Here is a 26,124-nt window from a genome sequence, read left to right as displayed (position 1 = left end):
CTTGGGTCTGAATATTTAAAGAGATGTTGCAGGAGGCTCAAGGGGCAATTCTGTAGCCAGATCAGCCCGTAATGCAGTGTCTTCCAGACACTCAGAGTTACGTATTTTCCAGATGTCAGGTACATCTTTTACTCTATTTCTGAGCATTTGATGTTTTGTATTGACGAGCTTTTATTTGATAATGTACTTGGCATGATACATTTACCTGACTAATAAATTGTTACATTTGATTTCATTCTGACTTACACTGAAATTATTGACTTCAGTAGATTATACGATGTTATCCATTGTTACCGCAAATCTATGACCAGGGTTAAGTACATACTAGATCTCGGATAGTATGAAGCATGGGGCACATCTGGCAGCATGGGAAGCATTGTTAAATTACTTTAGCCATAACCTCTGGTTATTGATCAGACTGGCGAGTTTGTGATCGTGGGACCGCATAATGGCCGGTGCGAGGACCCTATGCGACTGAGAACAGAATGAACGAATACAAAAAGAGTAAAGAGTTAAATAGAATAATCAAATGCCTAGATAAATTATCATATAAATGGTCAATAATCAATTGCCATTCTAACCTTAATTCGAGGTCATATTAAAATGTCAGATAAAAGTTTAATTGGAATTAAACTACTTTGCCACACTGAAAAGACCAAACACGCAAGAAACCTTCCCTACCCTAATAGGAAACCGTTGTTGGGCCAATTGGGCGGGCTTTACACCAATCGCAACACACTGGTTCGACCTATCAGAGCACATTGTGCTTTTCAGAAGCAGGGGCTTAGTTCATAAAGACCGGAACTAAACAGTGCGTTGACTGACAGACTGAGAAGAGATGAGCTGCAACAATGTTAAATATGTGAAAAATAATGTGTTTTTTGAACATTCAAGCATGAAAACCTATTCCAGTAGAGTCCGAAAACAAAATCAATGCTTTGTAAAAGGGCATAATAGATCCTGTTTAAAACACTTTTTTGGCCCATATCTAAGGGAGCACTGCATGCATACATCTATTTTAAAAAAAAAGATTTAATTTCAGTTAGGATGCTGCCTTAGATGAGCTGCCTGTGTGGACAACGAAGTAGCTCACTTAGACTTAAACAGTACGGCTTGTGGCAAGACCAACAGATCAAATGTATCTAGGGTCTTCAAAACTCACCCCTCCTTTTTAATGCCTGTCATACTGGTCCAGGTAGCGATGGCGTTCTCAAACTGACAGGTGTAGATTAGGATGAGCACTAGCATAGTGTAAACCACCACAGACATCCAAAAGTACTTCAGGATCCTGCGCCACCATTCATAGTGCACCTGAGGAGAACATAACTGCCCTGTCAAAGACCTCCAAAGGAAAAATTCACCCAAAATTAAAATTCTGTCATCCTTTATAATAAAATAGGCTTCATCTTTTGCAAATTATATATATATATATATATATATATATATATATATATATATATATTAGAGCTGTCAAAAGATTTATCACGATTAATCGCATCCAAAATAAAAGTTTGTTTACATAATATATGTGTGTGTACTGTGTGTAATTATGTATATATAAATACATACACATACATGTATATATTTAAGAAACATTTGCATGTATATACTGTATATATATTTAAATATTTTATATATAAATATAACAGATTTTTCTTAATTACATACATGAATGTGTGTGTATTTATATGTACATAATAATCATACACAGTACACACACATATGGATGTGATTAATAGCGATTAATCTTTTGACAGCACTATATATATATATATATATATATATATATATATATATATATATATATATATATATATATATATATATATATATATACACATGACATGGACATGTATTCCTAGGTGTGTCCAGTCAAAATCCCAACAACCTTTATGGGTTTCTGGGTTTAGACAGCAGCACTGCACCTGGTAAAGAGCCACGCAGGAGAGAAACAGCATCATGTAGATGATCTTGTACATGACCATCTTGCCTTCCTCAAAGCTGACGAAGAAGAACATTCCTCCACAGATATAGATCCAGTATTTCACCATCAGAGCCATCACTAGTTTCCCCACCACATGCATCAAGTCGTTTTCGTCCCCTTCTTCTTCCTCTTTGTCCTTTTCTTCCTCTAAAACCCACAAGCATAGTTATTTCTTTATGAATATTAAATAACAAAGAGATATTTTCTGCTGTGACTACTACAGAATTTAAACTGTACATTATACATACTTGTTATAGATTCTAATGAACCACCTTTTTTCTGCTCATCTACTTTGACATCACAAAGCGCTGCTTCCTCTTCCATCTTCGCTTGTTTCTCCATCAAAGATTGTCTGAGCAGCAGCCAGAAACTCAGCTGACACAGAATCTACAAACAGACACAATGGTAAAAACACATTGGTAAAATAACCTGTAGCAAATTTCTAAATAAATCAGTATAGAGACATTTTACATTAAAAGCATCTTTATGAATTTATAACTCATGAATTTGTATTAGTTATAAAGTGTCCAGTTATTACAGCAAATAAAAAGTCTAATAAATTGTTTGTAGTAATTGTTTGTTACTACATTGTTTGATACATATTTTACATATTGCATATAAAATAAATATAAAAAAATTAAAATATATACTAATATTTTTAAAAAAATCTTAATTCTTCCAAAATATATTTATTCATTTATATTATAGTTGGCACATTATTATTATTATTTTTTTAATAAAATAATACATATATTTTTGTTGCTAAAAATAAAACATGCATTATTTGTATTTGTTATTTTTGCTTAAAAAAAAAAAAAAATTCCTAGTGCCTAACCAATACAGCAGACATGCACTTGTTGATGCCTTATTAAAGTAATTGTTACCTTTGAGCTCAGTTCAGTGAAGGGTATATCCATCTTCAGAAAGAAACCAGGCACTGGATTTAACCGCTCAAAACACCAGATATACTGAAGGACCAACAGGAGGTTCCCATAGGCCACCATGAACGGTGAGGTCAGCATGGCGTACTTCCTCCTGTCTCGCACCATCCAGAGAGAACAGGACCAGAGCAGAAAGACGAATGTCGGCCAGCTAACGTACGTTATACTCCATGCCTTAGAAATACAAAAAGATTTAGAAGAATCCATGTTACATAATTTTATTTAGACTAATATTTTTTGTCAAACCATTTCCCATTCAAATTTAACTCAAATTCAATTTTAGAACTTTAAAGGAACACAGTAAATTTCCCAATGTTAAAGGTGCCGTAGAACGTCTTTTCAAAACATGTAATATAAGTCTAAGGTGTCCCCTGAATGTGTCTGAAGTTTCAGCTCAAAATACCCCATAGATTTTTTTTTAATTAATTTTTTTAACTGCCTATTTTGGGGCATCATTAACTATGCACCGATTCAGGCTGCGGCCCCTTTAACCCTCTGGAGTCTGAGGCTGATTTGGGGCCTGGAGAAGTTTTGACATGCCCTGACATTTGTGCTTTTTTCAGTTGTTCATAAACATATTAATGACAAAAGTGTCATTACACTGTATTCAGCACAAACTAGGCTACCATAATATGTGAGGAACATGTATGCACATGTTTGCGTTTTTGAAGGAATAATGTTTATGCGTGGTTATTGAAAAAACAAAAAAATTAAGTCACTGAAATAAGGCCAAAAATATATATTAAATCTGTGTTTACAAGACTTCTGGGTATTGGAGGTTGTAGGCTAGAGTTTTTGCTTCAAAATTATGTAAAAAATTATAATGCCTACTTGTTCATATAAAACAATATATTGATTTAGTTTTTGCAAGACACTTTTTGTCAAGAAACACAGTATGCATGGAGGCGTGAATGATCATGAATAATGGCTCATTTACACCTGAGAAGACAAAAGAATTGCATAATAATGACCTGAAATGACTTGCATATTAATGAGGCCTTTCAGTCAGGTAGGCTGTGAAAAAAACCTCTGTAATCATGTCTCAGCTCTTCATAAACAGCAATACTGTGAAATATTATTACAATTTAAAATAATGGTATTCTATTATATTCTTTAAAATATAATGTATTTCTGTGATGCAAAGAGTCTGAATATAGGCTTTTAGTTTAAAAGCATTCACATTTGGAGAAATATTGATGGATTCTCATATGTTTATGTCAATTTTCTATACAGAGGAGTTATATTTATTCTATATTTATTGTCATAACTATGAGCGCTGGTGTTTTCAGGTGATACTTGGAGCCGGAGGGCGCTCTGTACACCTTTAGTCCACAAATTATTCTAAAGAAGAAGAGGACATTTCAGGAATGGTGTTTTTAATTCATACTTGTAGCCGGAGGGCGCTCTCTGTACACATTTAGTCCACAAATTATTCTACAGAAGAAGAGGACATATCAGGAACTAACGGCATGTCTTCCAAAGGTCGTTAACCATGGCTTTTACATACAGATAAACACTTTTCAAGACAATAAATACACAATTGAGACGATGAATGCCTGTATTGACTCATAATTTGCCTCTGAATTGCGCTGGCTCCGTGGGCGTGGCCGCATTAGCGGATAATGAGCTGAATCACAGACTTCTGACAAGGCTCTCTTTTCATACAGATTACATAAACACAGAATTTTTGTTTTCGATATGACTTGCACGATTTAAAACCTGACATTTCAACGTGTCTTTAGACATAAGTGTAATTTTTTTGTCATTAGTATTCACTAAGTTATAGTTTATTTTCTGAGAACTATCAGATTAGACTTTGTTCAGAGGGAGAGGACAGATCATGCATCATTTTAGTTTCCTTTATTTTACAAAAAGCACAACATTTTGTTTTTACTCTGAGTGTATACAAATAAAAGAAGATATTCTATAGTTTCAATTGATATATTACTTATGTCTCTATGACAAAAAATGACGGAGTATTTTAAGTCTGTTTTGCTGCAATATGAAAAAAAACTGCAAAACGCGCCGGCGCGTTTTCAGACCTCAGGGAGTTAAATCTCTCGCTCCCTGCCCTCCCAAGCTCTCGACTATAAGTGCAGTTATACAGTGCATAAACAAAGTTCACACAGCTAATATAACCCTCAAATGGATCTTTACAAGATGTTCGTCATTCATGCTGCATGCACGCATCGATTTCTGTGAGTATTGTATTTATTTGGATGTTTAGATTTGATTCTGAATGAGTTTGAGGCTATATGCTCTGTGGCTAACGGCTAATGCTACACTGTTGGAGAGATTTATAAAGAATGAAGTTGTGTTTATGAATTATACAGACTGCAAGTGTTTAAAAATGAAAATAACGTGAATACAGTAAGAAACGATGGTAACTTTAACCACATTTAACAGTACATTAGCAACATGCTAACGAGACATTTAGAAAGACAATTTACAAATATCACTAAAAATATCATGTAATCATGGATCATGTCAGTTATTATTGCTCCAGCTGACATTTTTCGCTATTTTCGCAGAATCACTGAAGGAAAGAGAAACTCTGAGAGAAACTGACTTCCAGCCACAGCCTTAGATGAAATCAACTGAAAAGACATTAAATCTCTCTTATTATAAACAAGACAGACTTTATTTCTGCCATTTGTCTACACTTGTTTTTGAGAATTAATAAAGGTTTAGATATTGATGTTTTTTTTTTTTTTTTTTTACGGTCACCATTATGCTGATCGGTGTTTCATTTAGTTGAGCAGTTTGACTCTTTGCTTTTTATATCAGTTTGTGGTTTTTCTAAGAGTGCAATAAAACATTTTCAATAAAACATCAACATCTAAACCTCTGTTTATTCTCAAAAAGAACTGTAAAAGAATGACAGAAATAAAGTCAGTCTGGTTTGTAATAAGAGAGATTTAATGTCTTTTCAGTTGATTTCATCTAAGGCTGTGGCTGGAAGTCAGTTGTAGTTCTTGAGTTTCTCTTTCCTTCAGTGATTCTGTCCTTATCATATCAAGTGTCTTCAATAATCAAACAATCATCACTCAATTAATCACTTAAGCATCTAATTAACTCTAACTCTGCTTTCGGTGTTACTTTAACACCCTGCTGGTGGTTCCCATATGAACACCAAGCGGTGTTATTTTCCACAGGGGGAATTTACTGTGAACACTAAAAAAAAAAAAGAACTATTCCTTTAATGTTTGACCTTCTCACCATCATAGCAATAAGAGCACAGATGTAGCTCTGCTTCATGATGAACTTGAACACTTTTACGAGAGCACCTGGTGGTCCGCCCTTTTCTTCCTCTTCCTCTTCCTCTTCCTCTTTCTCATCTGTCTTCTCCTCTTCCTCCTCTAGCGGTAAATCCACAATCTCATTTGTGTTCTCATCCATCTTCTCTGTATGGAGCATTAAAATAATGCAGTCTTTACATTTGATCACTTTAGAAAAATTCAGTGGAATGCTCAGATATTAGTTAACTAGAAACTAGTCTCAACCACAGACAGACAGCAGGGAGATTTGAATCAGGTAACAAAGTTGTGTTTACTTTAGTTTTATTTCAAGTAAGATTTTTTTTTAATGGTTTTAGTTACTATACTATAACATATACTACTATACTATAATAGCCTGTGGTTGTTTTATTAGGTGTTTCAGTTGGAAGAAATGTATGGATGTGTATTTACTGTATCTCACCTTCAGATTCTACAGGCTGATCCACTTTGTACTGAGGAGTGGAGTATATGTCCAGACTGACCGGTCCGTTCTCAATGGGCACGGCTGACACATAGTCAAACGACGTCCCATTGGAGTTAACCACTACCACCTTCATAAAAACAAGAAATCTTTACACAAGGGACAGAAGACATTATGTGCACAAAAAAGACTAATAACAGTCGAAACACAATAATAATAATATACAGCATGCAAAATGAAATGCTTCTGGGTGGTACAAGATTCTCTCTTGGCATTCTTTACATATTCATAAAATCAAGAATATACAATATATTGGTTTTCATATTTTGTTATATATATATATATATATATATATATATATATATATATATATATATATATATATATATATATGAAGAGTTTGGTTCCAAAACGCAATAACTCCATTTTGATTAATTTGAGTAAAAAGGCATTTTCTTTACCAAGAGAGTGTTTCTGTTTCAGACTTTCACATAGCATATTTTGGTTATAAAAACATTAAAAATTCAAATCTACATTTTGATTTTAAAAAGTTTATTATAAAAACGTATTATTTTTTTCCCAAAATGCAATAAATCCATGACACTTTTTTTTTCCAAAATGCAATTAATCCATCAATATAAAAGTTATTTTTCAAACTGACAGTTACAAAGTTAAGTTGATTCACATATATGACAGAGTCTAAACTTTGCCAATATTTATCTTATGTACAGACATTTGACTAAAAATACATTCAGCCGTTGCTCCCAAAATTAATTCAACGGGTCATTTTGTTAATGTTATAAATTATTTGTCATTACCGATTAAAGAGTATCTTGCGCCGACGCACGGTTAAACAAACATTTGCCGAGTACATTGGTATTAAAAACGGCTTTTTAAAAAGCCTTCAATGTTTACAGTGGGTGGAATGGTGCGCTGTGATTGGTTGAGCGGATATATCGTGTTCTGCAGAAAAAGGGGACTGGCGTTTGTCACGTTTTGGAAAGAAAGGGAGGAAACATGACAGAATAATGCAACAGATACCGAATTTTGTGCTAAATAAATAAATGACTTTTCAATACTGACCATATACAATACTGATTTTTGGCGGAAACTAAATTTTTTTTAAAATTCCGTTTATCGCGTTTTGGAACCAAACTCTTCATATATACACTGTATGTATATATATATATATATATATATATATATATATATATATATATATATATATATAGTTATACATATATAGTACAGCATATTTATCGTACAATAATTGATTAAGATGCTATTGATAACACAAACTAATAATAACAAAAATGAATGTAAATCATGGTAAATACATTAATAATAATAATAATTATTATATTACTATATTTATTAATTATAATATTTTTACATATTAGTGCTGTGAAATATTTTAACTTGTTAAACTGGAAAAAATGCATTGCAAAATGCACTGCTAATATATATAAATATGAATATTTGGAGGGGCAGGAGCTGTTGTTTTTCTTTATATTTAGTTTTCTTTATATTTTATGGTTTGGAGATACACCAGGAGAGATCGAGTTTCTCACTAAATCCCACTGAATCATGCCACATCAAGAGCAGCGTACACACAAACACAAGCCACTAAAAGCCCAAATCAATCACACTATATTTGTCTACAGTTAAAATTTGCAGACAAAGAGTTACATAAGACTTGGCAAAACCACACTGAGCGCAAACCTCTGAGGTGCTGTACCCATCCAGGGTGGAGATGAGCTAAAGAGAGAGAAAGAAAAAGACAGCAGACGGGGCAAGGTGAATGTATTGACGAGCACAGGAGGGTCGATAACATTATGCTGTTCTCTAACATCAGCGCTGAGCAGTGCAAAGTAAAGCGGCACTATTCACAGATAGAGACCAGCACTCAAAGCGAACCTTTAATGCTGACGGGGAACGGGAGAGAGGATGAGCAACAGAGTTTAAGACAACACAGACACGCTTTCTGCTGTTTTTAAGACAAGACATTTGAAATTTGGCTTTTGTTGTTTCAGAGTAGTGGAAATATAACATCCAAAATACAATTTTAAGTGTTTATTTTATTTCACTTTATGTATTTGTGTCTGTAGATATCAATTAAAATAGATTTCTTTAAATGCGTTTTCTCAAATGAGGCAAAAATCTCCACTTCAGCAGCTTTACATACACCAAACTTCATAGTTTTACTATTTATATTCTGAAGGTTTTTACAGACGGGTTTGTTCATATATATCATTTGCCAGATTTTTATTCCTAAAAATATGGTGAAAATGTATTATATTTTTGGCTGTTGAAAGTATTTTCTGATTTATGGAGTGGAAAAAAATCCCAAATCCCCTTTGTAAAAATATTTGAATAATATGTTGACAAAATAAAGTAATAATGTATGCATATTTAATTAGATAATGCCTAATTTGCATATTTAAACAACATTCCAGGAAACATGTAATACAAAAAAAAAAATTGTGATTCTTAAAGTAATCAATCAATTGGGGAAGTATGATAATATCTATTGTTTTTTTTTTTTTTTTACCCTGTTCACCTGGGTTGTATTGCCTTAAAGTGATAGTTCACCCAAAATTAATTGTATGTAATTGTATGCAAAAATGAAATGTTTGTAACCAAACACTTCCATAATATTTTCCATATGGAAGTCAATGGGGCTCATCAACTATTTGGTTACAAACATTCTTCAAAATATCTTCTTTTGTGTTCAGCAGAACAAAGAAATTTATAAGGGTTTGGAATGATGACAGTATTTTTATTTTTGGGTGAACTGTCCCTTTAAGACAACTAGACTAACTGCTTTTAAATATGGACTTGAAAAGTAATACTTATTCAATACTGTTGCCACATGACCTCATTATATGCATGTTTAAAGGATTAGTTCACTTCAAGATGTCTTTCTTTCTTCAGTCGAAAAGAAATGAAGGTTTTTGAGGAAAACATTCCAGGATTTTTCTCCATATAGTGGACTTCACTGGGGTTCAATGGGTTGAAGGTCCAAATGATAGTTTCAGTGCAGCTTCAAAGAGCTCTACATGATCCCAGACGAGGAATAAGAGTCTTATCTAGAGAAACCATCGGTAATTTAAAAAAAAAAAAAAAAACTATATATTTTTTAACCACAAATTCTCATCTTGCACTGCTCTGCGATGCTCCACACATTACATAATCAAGTTGGAAAGGTCATGCGTGACGTAGGTGGAAGTACCGATCCAGTGTCCAGTGTAAACATCTTGGATGACATTAGGGTGAGTAAATTTCCAGGAAATTTTAATTCTGAAGTGAACTAATCCTTTAATTCAAACTTCTCTTGTGACGTCTAAAGTTCACTGCAAGAGTTCAAATTTAGCATCTTTGTTTCCTCACATTTCTTTCCTCAGTCTTCTGATGGGCTTTCCACCAGAGCAGCCGCTTCCGGCTCAATATGTGACTGATGCTGTTTCCCGCCGTCTCATTTCCCTCCTTTATCTCCTCTTCCTCACTCTCCTGCTGGAGAAAGATCAATAAACACAGAAACATATTCAGTAGCATGAATGGAATTAAAACATGTATCATGGAGCAGCTTGCAAATGAAAACAATGAAGATGATAAACATGCTTAATGGAGTCATGAAAACAACAACAATGCACTAATCTTTTCATCGGACGAAGGCGTAACGGCGCTTATGATTCATCATCGATCACACCGATAGATTTATGTCATGAAATCACACTGTAATCAAACCTAGAGGCGCATGAATCAATAAGCTCATACATATGGGTTTGTGTATTGAGCGCTCTATAAACCCGTGAACCGCAGCGTGTGAAAAGGTGACAGAGATCAAACCGATCAGTGCATTATGTCCCTTTAATATATCAAACAGCATAAAATATAATACGCACAGCTGACTAATACTTATTTAAAATCATTCGGATTTATTTATTAAGAAATCTTACAGGATTTTTTTTGGATTTTTTGCTTTATTAAACTGAAATGTTTCTGCCATTAAATAATTTTATATATATGCCGGTTTTCTTAATGTAATAAAGTGCATTTAAAAAGCATGAAATCAAGACAAACATGACATAAATGCTCAGAACATGGCATGATCTGAAAATGGCACTTTGTGTTAAAAATTTAAACTTGTTCTCAAATAAGATTTATACTTGAAACTTATACATTAATTTTTATAAGCATAATATTATTTGCTATTATTTGTGGGTATTTCTTGATATATATATATATATATATATATATATATATATATATATATATATATATATATATTTTTTTTTTTTTTTTTTTTTTTTTTTTGCATTATCTAATAAAATATTCTTTCAATTGGTCAGGAAATACATTTTTTTATGTCTTTTGTAAAATCCCTAAACTATTAAAATCCATTTCTTTGCGTATTATAGTGCATAAAAAAGCATCAAGACAAACATGACGTCAATCATCAGAACACAACACAATATGAACACTAAAGTTGCTAAAAAAAGACGTTTTCTGTTTAATATTAAAATGAATTCATTTATTAAGTAATGCTTTAAACATTTTATTTCTCCATTGGATTTTGCTTGTTTTTTGTTTGTTTTAAGCATAAATCTAATTTAGTGAGGTTTATGTTTAAAACAAACAAAAAGCTTTTTTGTATATATTCTGATTTATTTATTAAGAAATATTACAGGTATTTCTTGATTTTACTGCTTTACCTAATTGACATTTTTTCTTGGGAATATTACTTTAATTGACCAGTAAATAAATAAATGTTATGATTTGTCCCTGTTTCCTCAACATAACTTTACATACTGTTAGTATTTTGTAACATTTCATAATGTATTAATATGCATTGAAAAGGCATTATATCAAGACAAACATGACATAAATGATCAGAACAAAGGTGTTCTGCAATAATGCCGTTTTGTGTAATATATAGTAAAACTTGATTCCAAAACTTATGTTTTGGGGATTTTTGTTTGTTTTAAGCATAAATCTATTTTAGTGAAGTTTTTGCTCAAAAACAAGATCAAGCTTTTTGTTTTCTAATGGAATAAATTTAAATTATATTGTTTAAAAAATATTTTAACTAGAAAAAAAGAGAAAAATCGAATTTTCTGGCAGTAAATACATTCAAATTATTACTATATACCAAAATAATATTTTTAAAAAATATATTTTACTGCATCTTAAAATATCAGTACCTTTATTAATTTTTTTTATCACTTTATAAGACATATTATTTTGATCTTAAAGTGGCATTAGGCTCACCATGATCATGGGATCTTGCAGCCACAGACGGATCAAGGTGGCCAGTGTGTAGTACAGGACCAAGAGCATGATGGGATTGACAAAATGGTGCCATTTCAGACCACTGTTGACAGCGAGCTTCCAGGTTGAGGAGCAGTCGGTTTGAATGATGGAGGAGATACCAAACACACTGTGGAGAAAAATTCAACCGTTAATGTTATCATTACAGGGTGTTTTTATATTCTTCTTACTCTTGCTGTGTTTGGGATAGAAATGATCACATGACCACAGCCCATTTTAAAGGAAAAACAGGAAGTGAAGTCGAAAGCATAGGCTGTCAACACTGTCATTCAACAGGCATGCAGATAAAAGCAACAAGTCTTTCATCAACTACAATTAGGCCACAGTCTTTTCCAACTACAACATGTACACACACACCATCCATGGCAAAACTGCTTTCACAAAGAAAATGAGGAAGACCAGCACAAAAGTGTGGGATTATGGTCTCTATTTCTATTTATGAATCCCAGGGAAGGAGGTAAAACAGGCTGATAACTAAGTGTGTTTGAGTTTATCTGACCACACTGCACTTACAACTTCAGTTTGAGTCGTCTTAATTAATCTTGCGATAACAACCGCAATGCAAACCTCACTGAATTGATTTGAAATCACTTAGAGAAACACATCAGGAACACACTTTCTTCTGCGACCATCTTGAGTGTTATTTAGAGTAAATAACATACAACAAACACATTTACAGCCAAAGGATTGGACAGACCTGAAGTTCAAACAAGGCTACTCGACTATACATAGACCTAATGGCTGAACAGTCGATGGAACTGATACTCGTGAAGAGCGTCAAGGACATGAGAGACGGAGCAGGAATAGGTGCAGAATTAGTCCGTCAGCACCTGCAGATCATAACTGCTGCATAACCAGGCACTTTACACAGGCTAAGCCTGTTCAGATCTAGAATATGGATGTAAATATCCGGTGAAGGACAACTAGCGCTAAAATGCATATTAGAGGTCTGTTTTTTGCAGCATTTTAAGGCATCACGAACATGCAGAAAAAAATTATATATATATATATTACAATTAGATATTTGCTGTAAAAAATCTAATTGTTCGGTTCTTCACCCACGGTTTGGCATGCGCTTGCACCGCTGTTCATCCCAAATCTGACGACGCATTATTGTTGAAAACAATGTGCAAAACAGACAGACAGATTTGGCTAATGTATGTTTCAGTCGATGTATATACATTCTAGTTTCCTAATACGTTACAACAGCGATGATCAAAGAACATGGACAAAACAGTCAATTGTTGTAAACAAATGTTCAATGATGTGCCGAAAGCTCTATGAACATCTCACGTTGCTATCTGTGTTGAAACTAGACTTGTGCCGATATATCGCGATATTGAATATGCACGATATTGTTATCGTGGGCATTTCAAAATACCGTAAATAATAATTTATTACCAATTATTAAAATTTTTATCATGCATTTAAGAATACTTTCCCCATCAACCGTATAAAATGTACCGCTGTATTCTGCGTCAAAGGGACACGCTCAGATGTAAACAACAAAGTCCCTTTAAGACAAGTCATTTCACTCGGCGGCCATCTTTGAAATCTTTTTTTTTCATTTGAAATCACCAATGAAATCTAACAACAACCGGCTCATAAATTTAGTTTCTAAACGCTCGAATCATGACCAAAAAATATATTTTTCAGGCTGGATCAAGCTGATGCGCATGCGCAGACCTAAATGCGCGTCTCTTCTGAGGCGGGCGTCTGACTGTTTCTATAGAAACCGGTGATTCTAACGGCCGCTGAAGTGACGCGATGACTTTACCAGTCGGCGATTGGCTCTTATTTAGAAGGCGGGTATGTACGTGACGTCACCGTCGACCGTTTACGACTGCAGTCACGTGAGGCAAAAGACTCAGCGGCAGCATTGGTTTTCAGCGTGAATGTCGCGAAAAACACACAAAACACATCCAAAACGGAAAAGAGCTTTGTGACAGACTGTACAAATAGCTTTGACACAAAACCTGAGGTATATATTTAAAAAAAATGCAGAAAGCAACAGAAAAAAGCAAATGGATCACTGAAAAGTGACGTCGACGCATACCCTCTATTGCGCGTTACACTTTCTCCCATTCAAAACAATACGAGTGACACGTCTTGTGTTATTCTATAGTCTTTGGTAAACAAGCCCAACGTGCATCATAGATATATCTTTGTATATATCTATGAACGTGCATGAGAAGCACGTATGGCGGAACGAGTGAAGGAGACGCGCTGAATGAAAGTGCGCGTTCACTCTCTGACAGCAGAGGGCGCTGATGGAACAGCAGAATGCCACGGTTACCCCGGAAACCCCATAAACAAAGCAACTGCTCTAGTGAAGTTTTTAAAATGCCTCAAAAATATATTTTAATCTGGACTACAACATGCCCTAATGATTAGAAATGTTCTGATTATTTGTTATTGTTCAGTAAAACTCTGAGACATACGTCTTCATTAGTTAACATGTTAATTCATTATTACCAAACTGACAATGAAAAATACAATAAAGCATTAATTATTCTTAGTTAATGTTAATTTCTTAGTTACTGTTTAAAACATTACTAAAATAAAAATAACTTATTTAATGGGCCTGAAATGATCAGTCGTTTCTTAACTAACATTAACAAAAAAAAAAAAAAAAAACTTTCTGTAACAAATCTAGCTATTGCTCAATCTTAGTTAATGCATTAAATAATGAGACTTTATTGTAAAGTGTTTCCTGTTGTTCTTTATAGCCTAATCCTTTTGCACTTTAATCTGTTTGAAAATTTTACTTTATATATTTTTTGTGTATTGTATTATTGTATTTTAAACGTTCAGAGTTTTTTTTTTATTACAAAAAGAGTTCTTAAACCTGTTATACTATGACAACACTTTTTTTGCAACTTATTTCAATATCGCGATAATACCGTATACCGTGATAAAAGCTTCAGCAATTAATCGCAACATGAAAATTTGATACCGTCACATGCCTAGTTGAAACTAAACTCATTTAAACCATGCCAATTTAAACATTCATCCTTAAGAAGCGAAAGAGAACACTGCGTACTGTGAAGAGATGTATGTGTGTACTCATCTGAATCGCGTACACGGAGAGTCGTGTCACAGCCCGCAAATACTCTCGCGCAAATTCTCTTTCAAGTCTTACACCTAAACGGACCAATTCACACAAAAATTAAGTCAACATGCCCATCTTAGTGAGTATCCTAACAAACATGGCTATGTCTTAGGAGAAAAATGAGACAGACGACACATGTGTATCAGTGTCAGTGTACTGGATCTTTGAATTATGTCTTAAAGGGACAGCAGTCTAATATTTCTGCTCTATGTGTTTTAATGTTAATGAAACAACACAGCATGAAGAAATCACTCTTGACTGAATAGCTATTGCAACTTCAATAATGTTTCATCTTTATTTAATTATTCAAAGAAGTTTATATGCAGTGTAATTTTATATTTGATTACTTTATTCAATTTCTGTACCTGAAAGCTGTTAGATACCTGAAAAACCTGTAAAGCATTGTTTATTTTATTTGTATCTTAGCTCTCATGTATTTATTTGTGCTGTTTCTTGATTATTTCTTCTGTCTCTTTTTATTTTCTTTATATACATAGCACATACCGTACTGTACCGAAACCATGACACTAAAACCTTGATACAAACCGAACTGTGAGAAATCTGAACCGTCCCACCCCTAATATATATATACTGCTGCCTTTTCCACTGTTAAAGCAAAATTTACAATTTTTTAATTTTTTTGCATTGTGAGATTTCTCTCATATTTATCTTATATTGTTCAAATTATAAAGTGCATTTATTCTACTGCCTTTATTTTTATTACAGTGCAAACAATGATTTTTTTTTTTCAGTAATGAGAATATTTATTTATTTATTTATTTTATTTGGTTTTGGTATAAAATACATATATCACCAGACATTTCTTCACAGAAATATATGTAAATGTGTATGAAATATAAAATAAACTGAATGCAGAATTATCTCAATTGTGTTTACAGTACTTAAAAACAGTTTGGGGTCAGTAAGAAAAAGAAATTACTACATTTATTCAGCAAGGATGTGTTAAATTGACAGTAAAGACATTTATAATGTTATAATATTATGATTTTTACCTGTTCACTGGAAAAATATATATCCAAAATGGTGGAAATAAGCAATTTTTAACATACTTAAAGATCATTAAATACCAAAAACGGTCCAATCTAATTAAAAAAATATATACTATTTTACCCAATATTTGCACGTGCTATGAATTGTTTTGCTTATTAGACTAGGGCATTGTGAGTTTATCAACGTCTATGCAACAATAATTAACACAAAAGTATGGAATTACCTTAATGCATAATTAAACATTATAAAAATGTCTTTTTAACTGCATCATAAAAATGCTGGATCTATTTCAGGAGAGTTGTTACATAAACGATATAATGAACAACGCACAACATTGAGCTGATATGCATATATGAAGCTATATTTATTTCCCTCTGCAGTTCGTCTGCAGGTCTTTTGTGGACTGGCCCTTTGTCAGAACATACGAGAACAGATGGGATACGAATCATTATCTGTGTTTCTATCAGAGCTCAGACACAGGAAATTGGACTGTTTTTTGCTGCAGGGCATGATGGGCATTTTAATACTCATTCATTATTTACAGTATGCTGCCGGTACATATTAATATGCACACGATGACATTAAACATATGACATATTATATAGCATTACTGGCACTGTACAGGCTTGTATTCAGAGTCCACTGATTTATACATAATTAAAGCAGACATATTGTGCTTTTCTACATGTTCAGCTTTCTTTAGTATTAGTTGCTGTTTTAGCATGAAAAACGTCTGCAAAGTTACAAAGCACAAAGAGAAATGCCTCCATTGTAGTGTTGAGTTTTCTTCCGGGAACAAACACGTCACAATATTCCTCATTCCAATAAAGGGGCGGGGCCTGGGTGAGTTAGGTAGTAGTGTGTTGAAACTCGAGGTTATGATTGACCAATCACAACACAATGGTCCAGCCAACCATTCAGAGCGCATTGCTCTTTTCATAGGCTTCATAGAAACAGGAACTAAACTGAGTGTTACTGACAGTCTGGGAAGAGAGGAGCTGCCACAATTGTAGAATATGTGAATAACAATGTGTTTTTTTTACCATACCAGCATGCAAACCTATTCTAGTAGAGCCCGAAATCAATCTCAAGACTTGGCATAATATGGCCTCTTTAATATGGAGCAAGTTATTTGCACAAAATAGATGAAAAGGAGGGTCTCTGACCTGACGTAGCTGTCGTTGGGCCTGATGGCCTCCTGGAGGAACTGGAACTGGTTGGAATAAAGTACAAGTAGATGCCCAGCACTGAAGATGGCCATGAGAACACACAGACAGCTGAAGAGGAGCTTGTCGAAGGTCTTGCAGAGCGACCACCACGTGCACAGACCCAAGAACACAAAGAAGTAGACGGCTGACGTCAGAGAGGGGAGCATGATACCTGGAGACCAGAACAGAGACAGATTTAGACTTATGGATGATTAGGTTTGTATTTTGCTGACAGCATGATTAATTGGTAATGCAATGTTCTTTTAATTTTTTTTTTTTTTTTTTTTTTTTTTTTTTGCATTGTGAGATTATCTTCATAATATATTATTTTTTTATATTTAATGATATATTATTCAAATTATAAAGTACATTTGTTTTACTGAAACAACAAAATATTTCAAGGCATGTGGCACATTAAACGTAAAAAGCCTTTAATGAAAAGACATTAAAAAATTAAAAGTGTACATTTGTTACTGCCTCTAAAAGACAGACAAGATTATTTTTATTACAGTACATGCAATGAGGGGTTTTTATGATAATGAGGGTATGTATGTGCTTCATGTACATAATTATTTTTGTCATAATGCAAAAAAAAAAAATCTAAATGTTAAAAAAGCATTTTTTTTAATGTAAAATATTTTTATTTTTTTTTATTTTTTTTGCTTTATGAAATATTACCCAGACATTTCTTCACAAAAATATATGTAAATGTGCATGAAATATAAAATCAATTAAATTAAATGAAAAGTTTTTATGGTTCAAACATTTGTGGTCAGGAAGATTTTTTTTTTTTTTTTTTTAAATCAGCAATAACATCTTAAATTGCTCAAAAGTGACAATAAAGACATTTATAAATATGTCAATTTCAAATAAATGCTGTTCTTTTGAACTTTCTTTTCATCAAAGAATCCTTAAAAAAATGTATTACGGTTTCCACAGAAATATGAAGCACTAAAACTGTTTTCAACACATATAATATAATAATAATTATATTATAATAATAATAAATGTTTCTTGAGCAGCAAATCAGCATATTAGAATGATTTCTGAAGGATCATGTGACACAGAAGACTGGAATAATGATGCTGAAAATGCAGTTTTGATCACAGGAATAAACTACAGTTTAAAATATATATTCAAAAAGGAAACAAAAATATTTCACAATATTACTGTTTTCACTGTTTTTGATCAAATAAATGCAGCCTTGGTGAGCAGAAGAGAAAGACATCTTACTGACCCCAAACTTTTGAAAGGTAGTACACTTTAAATTATATTTCACTTATTCACACACCTGTTAATCCCAGTAGAATGGTAACCACCACTTGTCCAGCGGTTGTGATGAGGTTACCGATGATATCTTTGAGTTTATTTGCCACTCCTGCTACTCTGCGCAGAATCTTCATCTTTGTGCTCTCCTGCACCTCTTCCTCCTCCTCCTCTTCCTCATCCACGCCTTCGCCTTCGCCGTCCCCCTCCTCTTCCTCTGCCTCATCTTCTGCATCAAAGTCCTCATCATACAGCATTTCGTCATCATCATTATCATCATCATCATCATCATCATCATCGTGGTCATTGTCATCATGTTCCACCTTCTCGTCAATCTCCTCCTGTGTGTGGTCACAGAATACAAGAATCATGCATATTTACTGTATGAATGAAAAACACATAATATGACTTTCAACATTTGCTGAAATCTGCATTATACAAGCAGAGCAAGTGTGGAAGAGTTGTAAATAAATTATTGGAGTGCATTTTTTTTTTTCAGTCTTTCTACCTTAAAATTTCACATTTAACTCAATGTGTTGCTTGTCTTTTCTTTTATAATTAATTGTGAAAATTGTTTCTACCATCAGCGGCCTTTTCTCCAATGCCAAATTTGGATGAACAAACAATTGACAGTATAAAAATAGAACAAAATGTTATCATTGCATGCTGTATACTGTCTGACATACTAGATATACTATTAGTAAACACTACATACTAAACAGTTTGCAGTAAGTGGTATTCTAGTCCATTTCAAGAACATTTCTCTGTTTAAGTGCTGTTTAATCTGGTTTAGATTAACTATGATCTCACACACAGATTCACAAATAAACAATAAGCCCCATCTAGCTTTAATGGCTCCATATGTATGGCCTTCAGGACTTCCTGCTCACGGTAGCACATACTGCTAAACACCAGTAAACGTTTAGCTACAGCATGAAGCAATTCTTTAAACCTCTAGCCTCAACTTTCTCACTTTATTTATATCTCCTAGTATTACAGCTCATCAACCTTTAAACAAAATACTGGATGGATGGATGGATGGATGGATGGATGGATGGATGGATGGATGGATGGATAGTTTGAACGATCGATAGAACAATGTCATACTGTATCATCTAAAATGTGCTGCGACTTATATTTCAAAGATAAGCAGAATAGATAAGCAAAAAGTAGGCATTTAAAGGTTTTTACACATATGTGTTTTATACACATATTTCTCATGTCTGTGTAACAAGTATTCGCTGTGTTTTGGTTAATTTTTGTGACGTGCTCCAGAAAGAAGTTCACGGAGACCGAGACGGCAGAAAGTGTTACTAGTATCTCATTTCACAGATAGATTGTTTCTGTATTGTTTCTATATAAAAATGATGATACAATGTAAAGTATTTGCTCTGTCCATTGTTTTAAATAATTTTGTTCCTTTATTGTGTTAGTTGTTGTCATCTGTTGATGTTGTACAAGCAGAATGTGATGATTGGTCTGTGTTGCATTTGTCCCGCCTCTCTTCCACTCTGATCAGAGTACAAAGTGACAGTGATGAGCACTGTGTTTTACCCAAAGTTGAGCATTCATACAGTGATAAAAACATACAGCGCTCAGCACTTCAGTGTGAATCAGGCGCTCAGCACCTCGTTTCACTCCTGGCATTTTTAAAACATGGCACTTCCATTGAAAACAATTGAAAAAATACACTAGCCTCGGAAAAAATGCTTTGGAGGACACACAGCCTAAATTATGAAGAATTTTAAGTTGAAGCACACCAACAACATATCAGTTCTAGCATTTCTAACTGGACATCACAGCCTATTCATCAGCAAACTAAAATGCAGTCATCCAAACATAGAAAATATTATTTGACTCAATTTAAATGGTCTGTTGTACAACACGTAGGCTGTGCCGGTCAGTGTGACCACCGTCCTACCATCACACGGCTCTATTCTAAACACATTTTTGTGCATGTGAAGGATTCTGTTTTACGTGGCTACAGGGAATCGAGTGAAATGTATTTGTATTTGTATGAGAGAGGAGCTCAACACAAGTTTCAGTTTCACTTTAAATCAATTCATTCAGGCTGTAAAATAGATGTTGTTTGCAATGAATGCCACACATTATTTATGTTTATTTTATAGGCTACTTGTATTTTTCATTCTTGTTTTGTGAATTCATTCTGAATACCATTAAATTGAAAGGATTTGTTGTTGAGTGAGGGAAAATAAAATACATGTTTATAATGTTTGTAAAGATTTAGTTTAATTTAAAGGTGCCCTCGAATGAAAAATTGAATTTATCTTGGCATAGTTAAATAACAAGAGTTCAGTACATGGAAATGACATACAGTGAGTCTCAAACCCCATTGTTTCCTCCTTCTTATATAAATCTCATTTGTTTAAAAGACCTCCGAAAAACAGGCGAATCTCAACATAACACCGACTGTTACGTAACAGTCGGGGTGTACGCCCCCAATATTTGCATATGCCAGCCCATGTTCCCAACATTATGAAAGGCATTAGACAAGGGCAGAACATCTGGATGTGCACAGCTGAATCATCAGACTAGGTAAGCAAGCAAGAACAATAGCGAATAATGGCAGATGGAGCAATAATAACTGACATGATCCATGATATCATGATATTTTTAGTGATATTTGTAAATTGTCTTTCCAAATGTTTCGTTAGCATGTTGCTAATGTACTGTTAAATGTGGTTAAAGTTACCATTGTTTCTTACTGTATTCACGGAGACAAGAGCCGTCGCTATTTTCATTTTTAAACACTTACAGTCTGTATAATTCATAAACACGACTTCATTCTTTATAAATCTCTCCAACAGTGTAGCATTAGCCGTTAGCCACGGAGCACAGCCTCAAATTCATTCAGAATCAAATGTAAACAATATAACAGTATACAATGCTCACATAATCCGACACATGCATGCCGCATGCATGACGAACACTTTGTAAAGATCCATTTGAGGGTTATATTAGCTGTGTAAACTTTGTTTATGCACTGTTCAAGGCAAGCGCGAGCTCCGTGGGCGTGGAGCATGAGAATTAAAGGGCCAGTAGCCCTGAATTGGCTCATTTACAATGATGCCCCAAAATAGGCAGTTAAAAAAATTTATTAAAAAAAATCTATGGGGTATTTTGAGCTGAAACTTCACAGACACATTCAGGGGACACCTTAGACTTATATTACATCTTTTTAAAAAAAGTTCTAGGGCACCTTTAACAGTGATTTACATTATTTTTGAGGAAAATGTGATACAGCAATGTTATTTATCTGTTTTTTTTTTTTTTGTATCTCTCAACAACAACTTTTGACCCAGTGTGACTACTCAGGTGCTTATTTTCCGGAAAATGTAGTATTATTGAAAAGTGCATATTTACAGATGGGGAACATTTGCGCCAATAAGGCAAGCATATTGTGTTCATTACTCTCGCTGGGTTTAATCACTGTTATAATTATGAGGGGATCCTTGGAATATTTTCTACCCTATAGGGGGTCCCTGGCCCCAAAAATTTTAGCTAATGGTATCAAGCTGCTACATGATAATATAATATACTTATAAGCTGGTTTACAAGTCTAGTCAAAGAACTTGCCTCTCCTCATCCAATAACATAAACCTGATCTTTTAAAAAAAAAAAAACAGTGAGTTTTGTTAAGATTTTCACTCTGGGAAAACAAAAACTTGGAAAGCTGTTACTGGGGTGGGGTTCACAAAAATGTGATTATGGCATTTCACATAGTAAAGTTCTTTAACAACACTTCTGCTGCTGGTTGGCACTACATGCAAACTTTAATTCATCTGATCATAATCATGTAAGGGATAAATGTTGCAGAATAAATGTATACTCTTTTTTGGTGAGTGATAATGAATTGCTGACTTTACATTATCCTGCTGTTTATGAGAAATTATTTTATTATGTAAGACGAATGTTCGGTAACACTTTAGTTTAGGGTCCAATTCTCACAATTAACTAGTTGCTTATTAGCATGCATATTACTAGGATATTGGCTGCTTATTAGTACTTATAAAGTGCATATTAATGCCTTATTCTGCATGATCATATTCTACATCCCTTAATTCTACCAAATACCTAAACTTAACAACTAACTCACTAACTATTAATAAGCGGTAATTAGGAGTTTACTGAGGCAAAAGTTACTAGTTAGTTAATAGTGAGAATTGTGCCCTAAACTAAAGTGTGACCAAATGAACACATGGACCCTACATCTACTCCTAACCCTACCAAACACTTTATTCCCATAATTAAATAATCTTTAAATGCTTTATTTCTACTTTTCAAATATTTTCTTAATTTTTATTTAAAATAAATGCCTCTCCTAGCTAGCATGCGATGGGAAAAGGGAGAAGAATGAGTTTGGTAAAATGTGCATTCGAACTGAAGTCGATTGCATCAAAAGCTAACGCCACCCGTCTTACTCTCCACGCCAGTGGTTCTGCTGTCAGAAGGATTTCTTTTATAATTTTGCTCAATCAGGTAATGGTGGGCGGAGTTACTGTAAATAACCTTTGCCATCAAGGCTATTTGCACTTGTATTAAAATTATTAAAGTTACAGTAGCTCAACTGGTAGAGTTGGGTTTGATAAATTAATAATGAAACAGACAAATTAATAATAATAATAATAATACATTATTATTTGTATTACTATAATGTGGTCAAATATATTTTAACAATAACAAAGTGTATAATTGACTGTTGTCCCAGACACTTACTGTGATTATTATTAATAATCACATTAAGTAAGATCAATAATCACAGTACTCTTAAGTTCAGTAGCTCAGCTGATAGAGAGTTAAAAAATGAAAAATGTTAATAAAACAGACAAATTAGAATTATTATTATGATCATCATTATTATTATTACAGTTATAATAGCTCAACTGGTAGAGTTGGGTTTGATAAATTGATAATAAAAGACAAATGAATAGTAATAATAATATTAATAATAGACATTATCATTATTATTAGGTCAAATATATTTGAATAATAACACAAAAGTATATACTTGAATATACTTGTCCTAGGCACTTGTTTTCGCTCAGCTGGTAGAGTTGGGTTTGATAAATTGATCATAAAAAAACAGACTAATTATTATTATTATTATTATTATTATTATTTATCATCATCATAATCATAAGAACTCCCTAATTAAATGATATGAATATATAATAAGTATCCATTAATGCTGGAAAGTTCCATGAACGTTCATCATTGTGTTTGAAATGCGTCAGACTGCAGCAGAGGCGACAGCTGAACCTCGCGTCTGGAGAGCACATGTTCTCTGTGTTTGTGTGCATGCGTGTGGGTCTGAGTAACACAGGTGTGTGTTTGAGTACTCCATAAGGCATGTCGTAACTCTCACCCACCTTCTCCTCGTGCTCAAAGTCGTGGTTGTCCTGAGCCATCTCCTCACTCGGCCGCTTGTGGACCAGCTTTCTGCACAGCAGCCACACGGACAGGCTCGCCATGAACATCCCGATATCCGGGAGGAAAACTCGGATACCATTGCCTGCATCTGCACCAATAACACTACAAATACACAAGCAGAGAGAGAACAGATTAACACACAGAGCCTTCTTTTAATCTATATTGATTATTTTTCCACATATATCTTTGTGAAAAAAGTGCAAACTTCCACACATGATTCACATGAACCTGTTACAGGTAATCGTGACTATAACAAACAAACTACCGTCGCCAGAATTCCTATTAAACCGCACGCCATCTGTGAGGGCGGAAAACATTTGTGAGAATGCCGTTTTCCAAACATTTTCCAGTTCGAGCTTCTTACACATCTGTTGTGTGCTAGAATACGCCATTTTATGTGCTTCCCCACCCAGTTCAATAAAATCTGCCTTGCACCATATTAAAGGAGTATAAATATTTCCCATAAAACGCATACTGGGTTCTTCTGAAACTCACACAACAGTGAAATGTAGTCTTTCTCAAAGTGCTATAGTCTGTGTTAGGTTGATTTAGTCAAAACAGGTTTGAATGAAGGTGCCAGTGTTTTGTTGATCAGTTTCACCATCATTCAGACAAAGAAGAGCAGTTACTCATTCCATTATTAAAGGGAAACATATGGTGAACACAATGACCTCTGATGTATGGAATGATTGATGAGCTTATACAATATATAATCAGTTAGAAACAACATTTGACGTTGCTCCAGGTGAACTAAATCATTTATTATGCATGCATCTAGAAATACAACAGAGATGCATGACTCAACTGGAACTAGACATCACAAGATGTGTTTGATACAGTCTAATAAGGTTTGAGTAAACAGCTAATTTTACAGTATTTGCACCAACTTTACCAGCATATCAATTAAAAAACAAAAGTCATTTGGTTTCAAACATTCAAAATGAAAAGCTTAGAATTTATTTTAGCGCTACTATTTTTGGTTTCTTTGCCTAAAGTAAACTTCACTTTCATGCCAAAATGACTCAAATTAAACTTGTAATATTTGCTTTAATGAGCTCATCGTTCCTGCATAAATTATTACATGATATCTGCATGATTTGTATCATAGAAAAGTACATTTTTTGACAAATGGGCATTACTTTGACACAGTCACATCTGATATCAGATTACTCTCAATTGTAATTGTAGAAACATGCATTTTTCTGTAAAGCTGCTTTGAAACGATATAAAGCGCTATACAAATAAATGTGAATTGAATTGAACTGAATTATATTGTTTTGTTATCTTGCACAAAAAAAAGCAGCATGAACACAAATGCAGCATTTTTAACACATTTTTTTAAACATAATGAAACCGCCAATGATCTCTGACTTTTTTTGCCATAACATTCATTTCCATATTGTTGGATCAGGATTTAAAAATAAAATAAAATAAAATAAAATAAAATAAATAAAATAAAATAAAATAAAATAAAATAAAATAAAATAAAATAAAATAAAATAAAATAAAATAAAATAGCAATTCTAAGAAAAAAAAAAATCTTGCAAATGCAATTCTGAGAAAAAAAGAATTGCGAGTTTATCGTAATTCTGACATTATAACTTATATATTATATAACATTATATATTATCGCAACTGCAAGCTTATATCACGCAATACTGAGAAAAAAAAGTTTATATCTTGCAAATGCAATTCTGAGAAAAAAGTCAGAATTGCAAGATAGAAAGTCACAATTACCTTTTTTATTTTTTTATTCTGTGGAAGAAACAAGCTTCCATATTAATACTTCTCACACATTACAACAATTTATTTTTAAAACTGCATTTAACAGCTATTTTTTAAACATTTGCTTTTAAAAAATATGATTATAAACAGTTTTGTAACTACTTTTTTATGTAAAATTTAGATTTTTTTTTTTTTTTTTTTTTTTAAATGTTTTTGTTTCATTGTTGTGTGCTTTCCTGAAGCTCAAACAGTAGAGCATGGCGTAAGCAAAGCTAAATTCATTCGTTCGATTCCCAGTGATAATAACATTATTGAACTGAAAAAACGTACGCCTATAACGCAGTGCACATTTCTTTGGATAAAAGTGTCTGCCAAATGCATCAATGTAAATTTAAA

At 33.4% G+C, this 26,124-nt stretch overlaps 1 protein-coding gene across 8 annotated transcripts in view; it reads right to left on the bottom strand.

Moving 5' to 3' along the window:
• Positions 1 to 26,124, bottom strand: part of LOC125250405 (piezo-type mechanosensitive ion channel component 2) — a 131,918-nt gene that overhangs the window by 64,730 nt on the left and 41,064 nt on the right. For 3 of the 8 annotated variants that reach the window (XM_048162970.1, XM_048162964.1, XM_048162969.1), the window contains exons 5-16: positions 23,943 to 24,105; positions 18,578 to 18,893; positions 17,245 to 17,458; positions 11,896 to 12,064; positions 10,015 to 10,137; positions 8,347 to 8,382; positions 6,625 to 6,754; positions 6,145 to 6,329; positions 2,869 to 3,099; positions 2,233 to 2,371; positions 1,926 to 2,131; positions 1,163 to 1,311 (exon numbers count right to left, since the gene is read on the bottom strand). In XM_048162970.1, coding sequence (XP_048018927.1) covers positions 1,163 to 1,311; positions 1,926 to 2,131; positions 2,233 to 2,371; positions 2,869 to 3,099; positions 6,145 to 6,329; positions 6,625 to 6,754; positions 8,347 to 8,382; positions 10,015 to 10,137; positions 11,896 to 12,064; positions 17,245 to 17,458; positions 18,578 to 18,893; positions 23,943 to 24,105 — 2,061 coding nt within the window. Of the gene's footprint in view, positions 1 to 1,162; positions 1,312 to 1,925; positions 2,132 to 2,232; positions 2,372 to 2,868; positions 3,100 to 6,144; positions 6,330 to 6,624; positions 6,755 to 8,346; positions 8,383 to 10,014; positions 10,138 to 11,895; positions 12,065 to 12,652; positions 13,331 to 17,244; positions 17,459 to 18,577; positions 18,894 to 23,942; positions 24,106 to 26,124 lie in introns of those variants that run through there. The other 5 variants (XM_048162965.1, XM_048162966.1, XM_048162967.1 and 2 more) reach the window with 5 other exon arrangements.

Source organism: Megalobrama amblycephala, linkage group LG17 (assembly GCF_018812025.1).
Source record: "Megalobrama amblycephala isolate DHTTF-2021 linkage group LG17, ASM1881202v1, whole genome shotgun sequence".
NCBI lineage: Eukaryota > Metazoa > Chordata > Actinopteri > Cypriniformes > Xenocyprididae > Megalobrama > Megalobrama amblycephala.
Note: the sequence above shows the minus strand (reverse complement) of the source record. Positions and strands in the feature narration are given on the sequence as shown.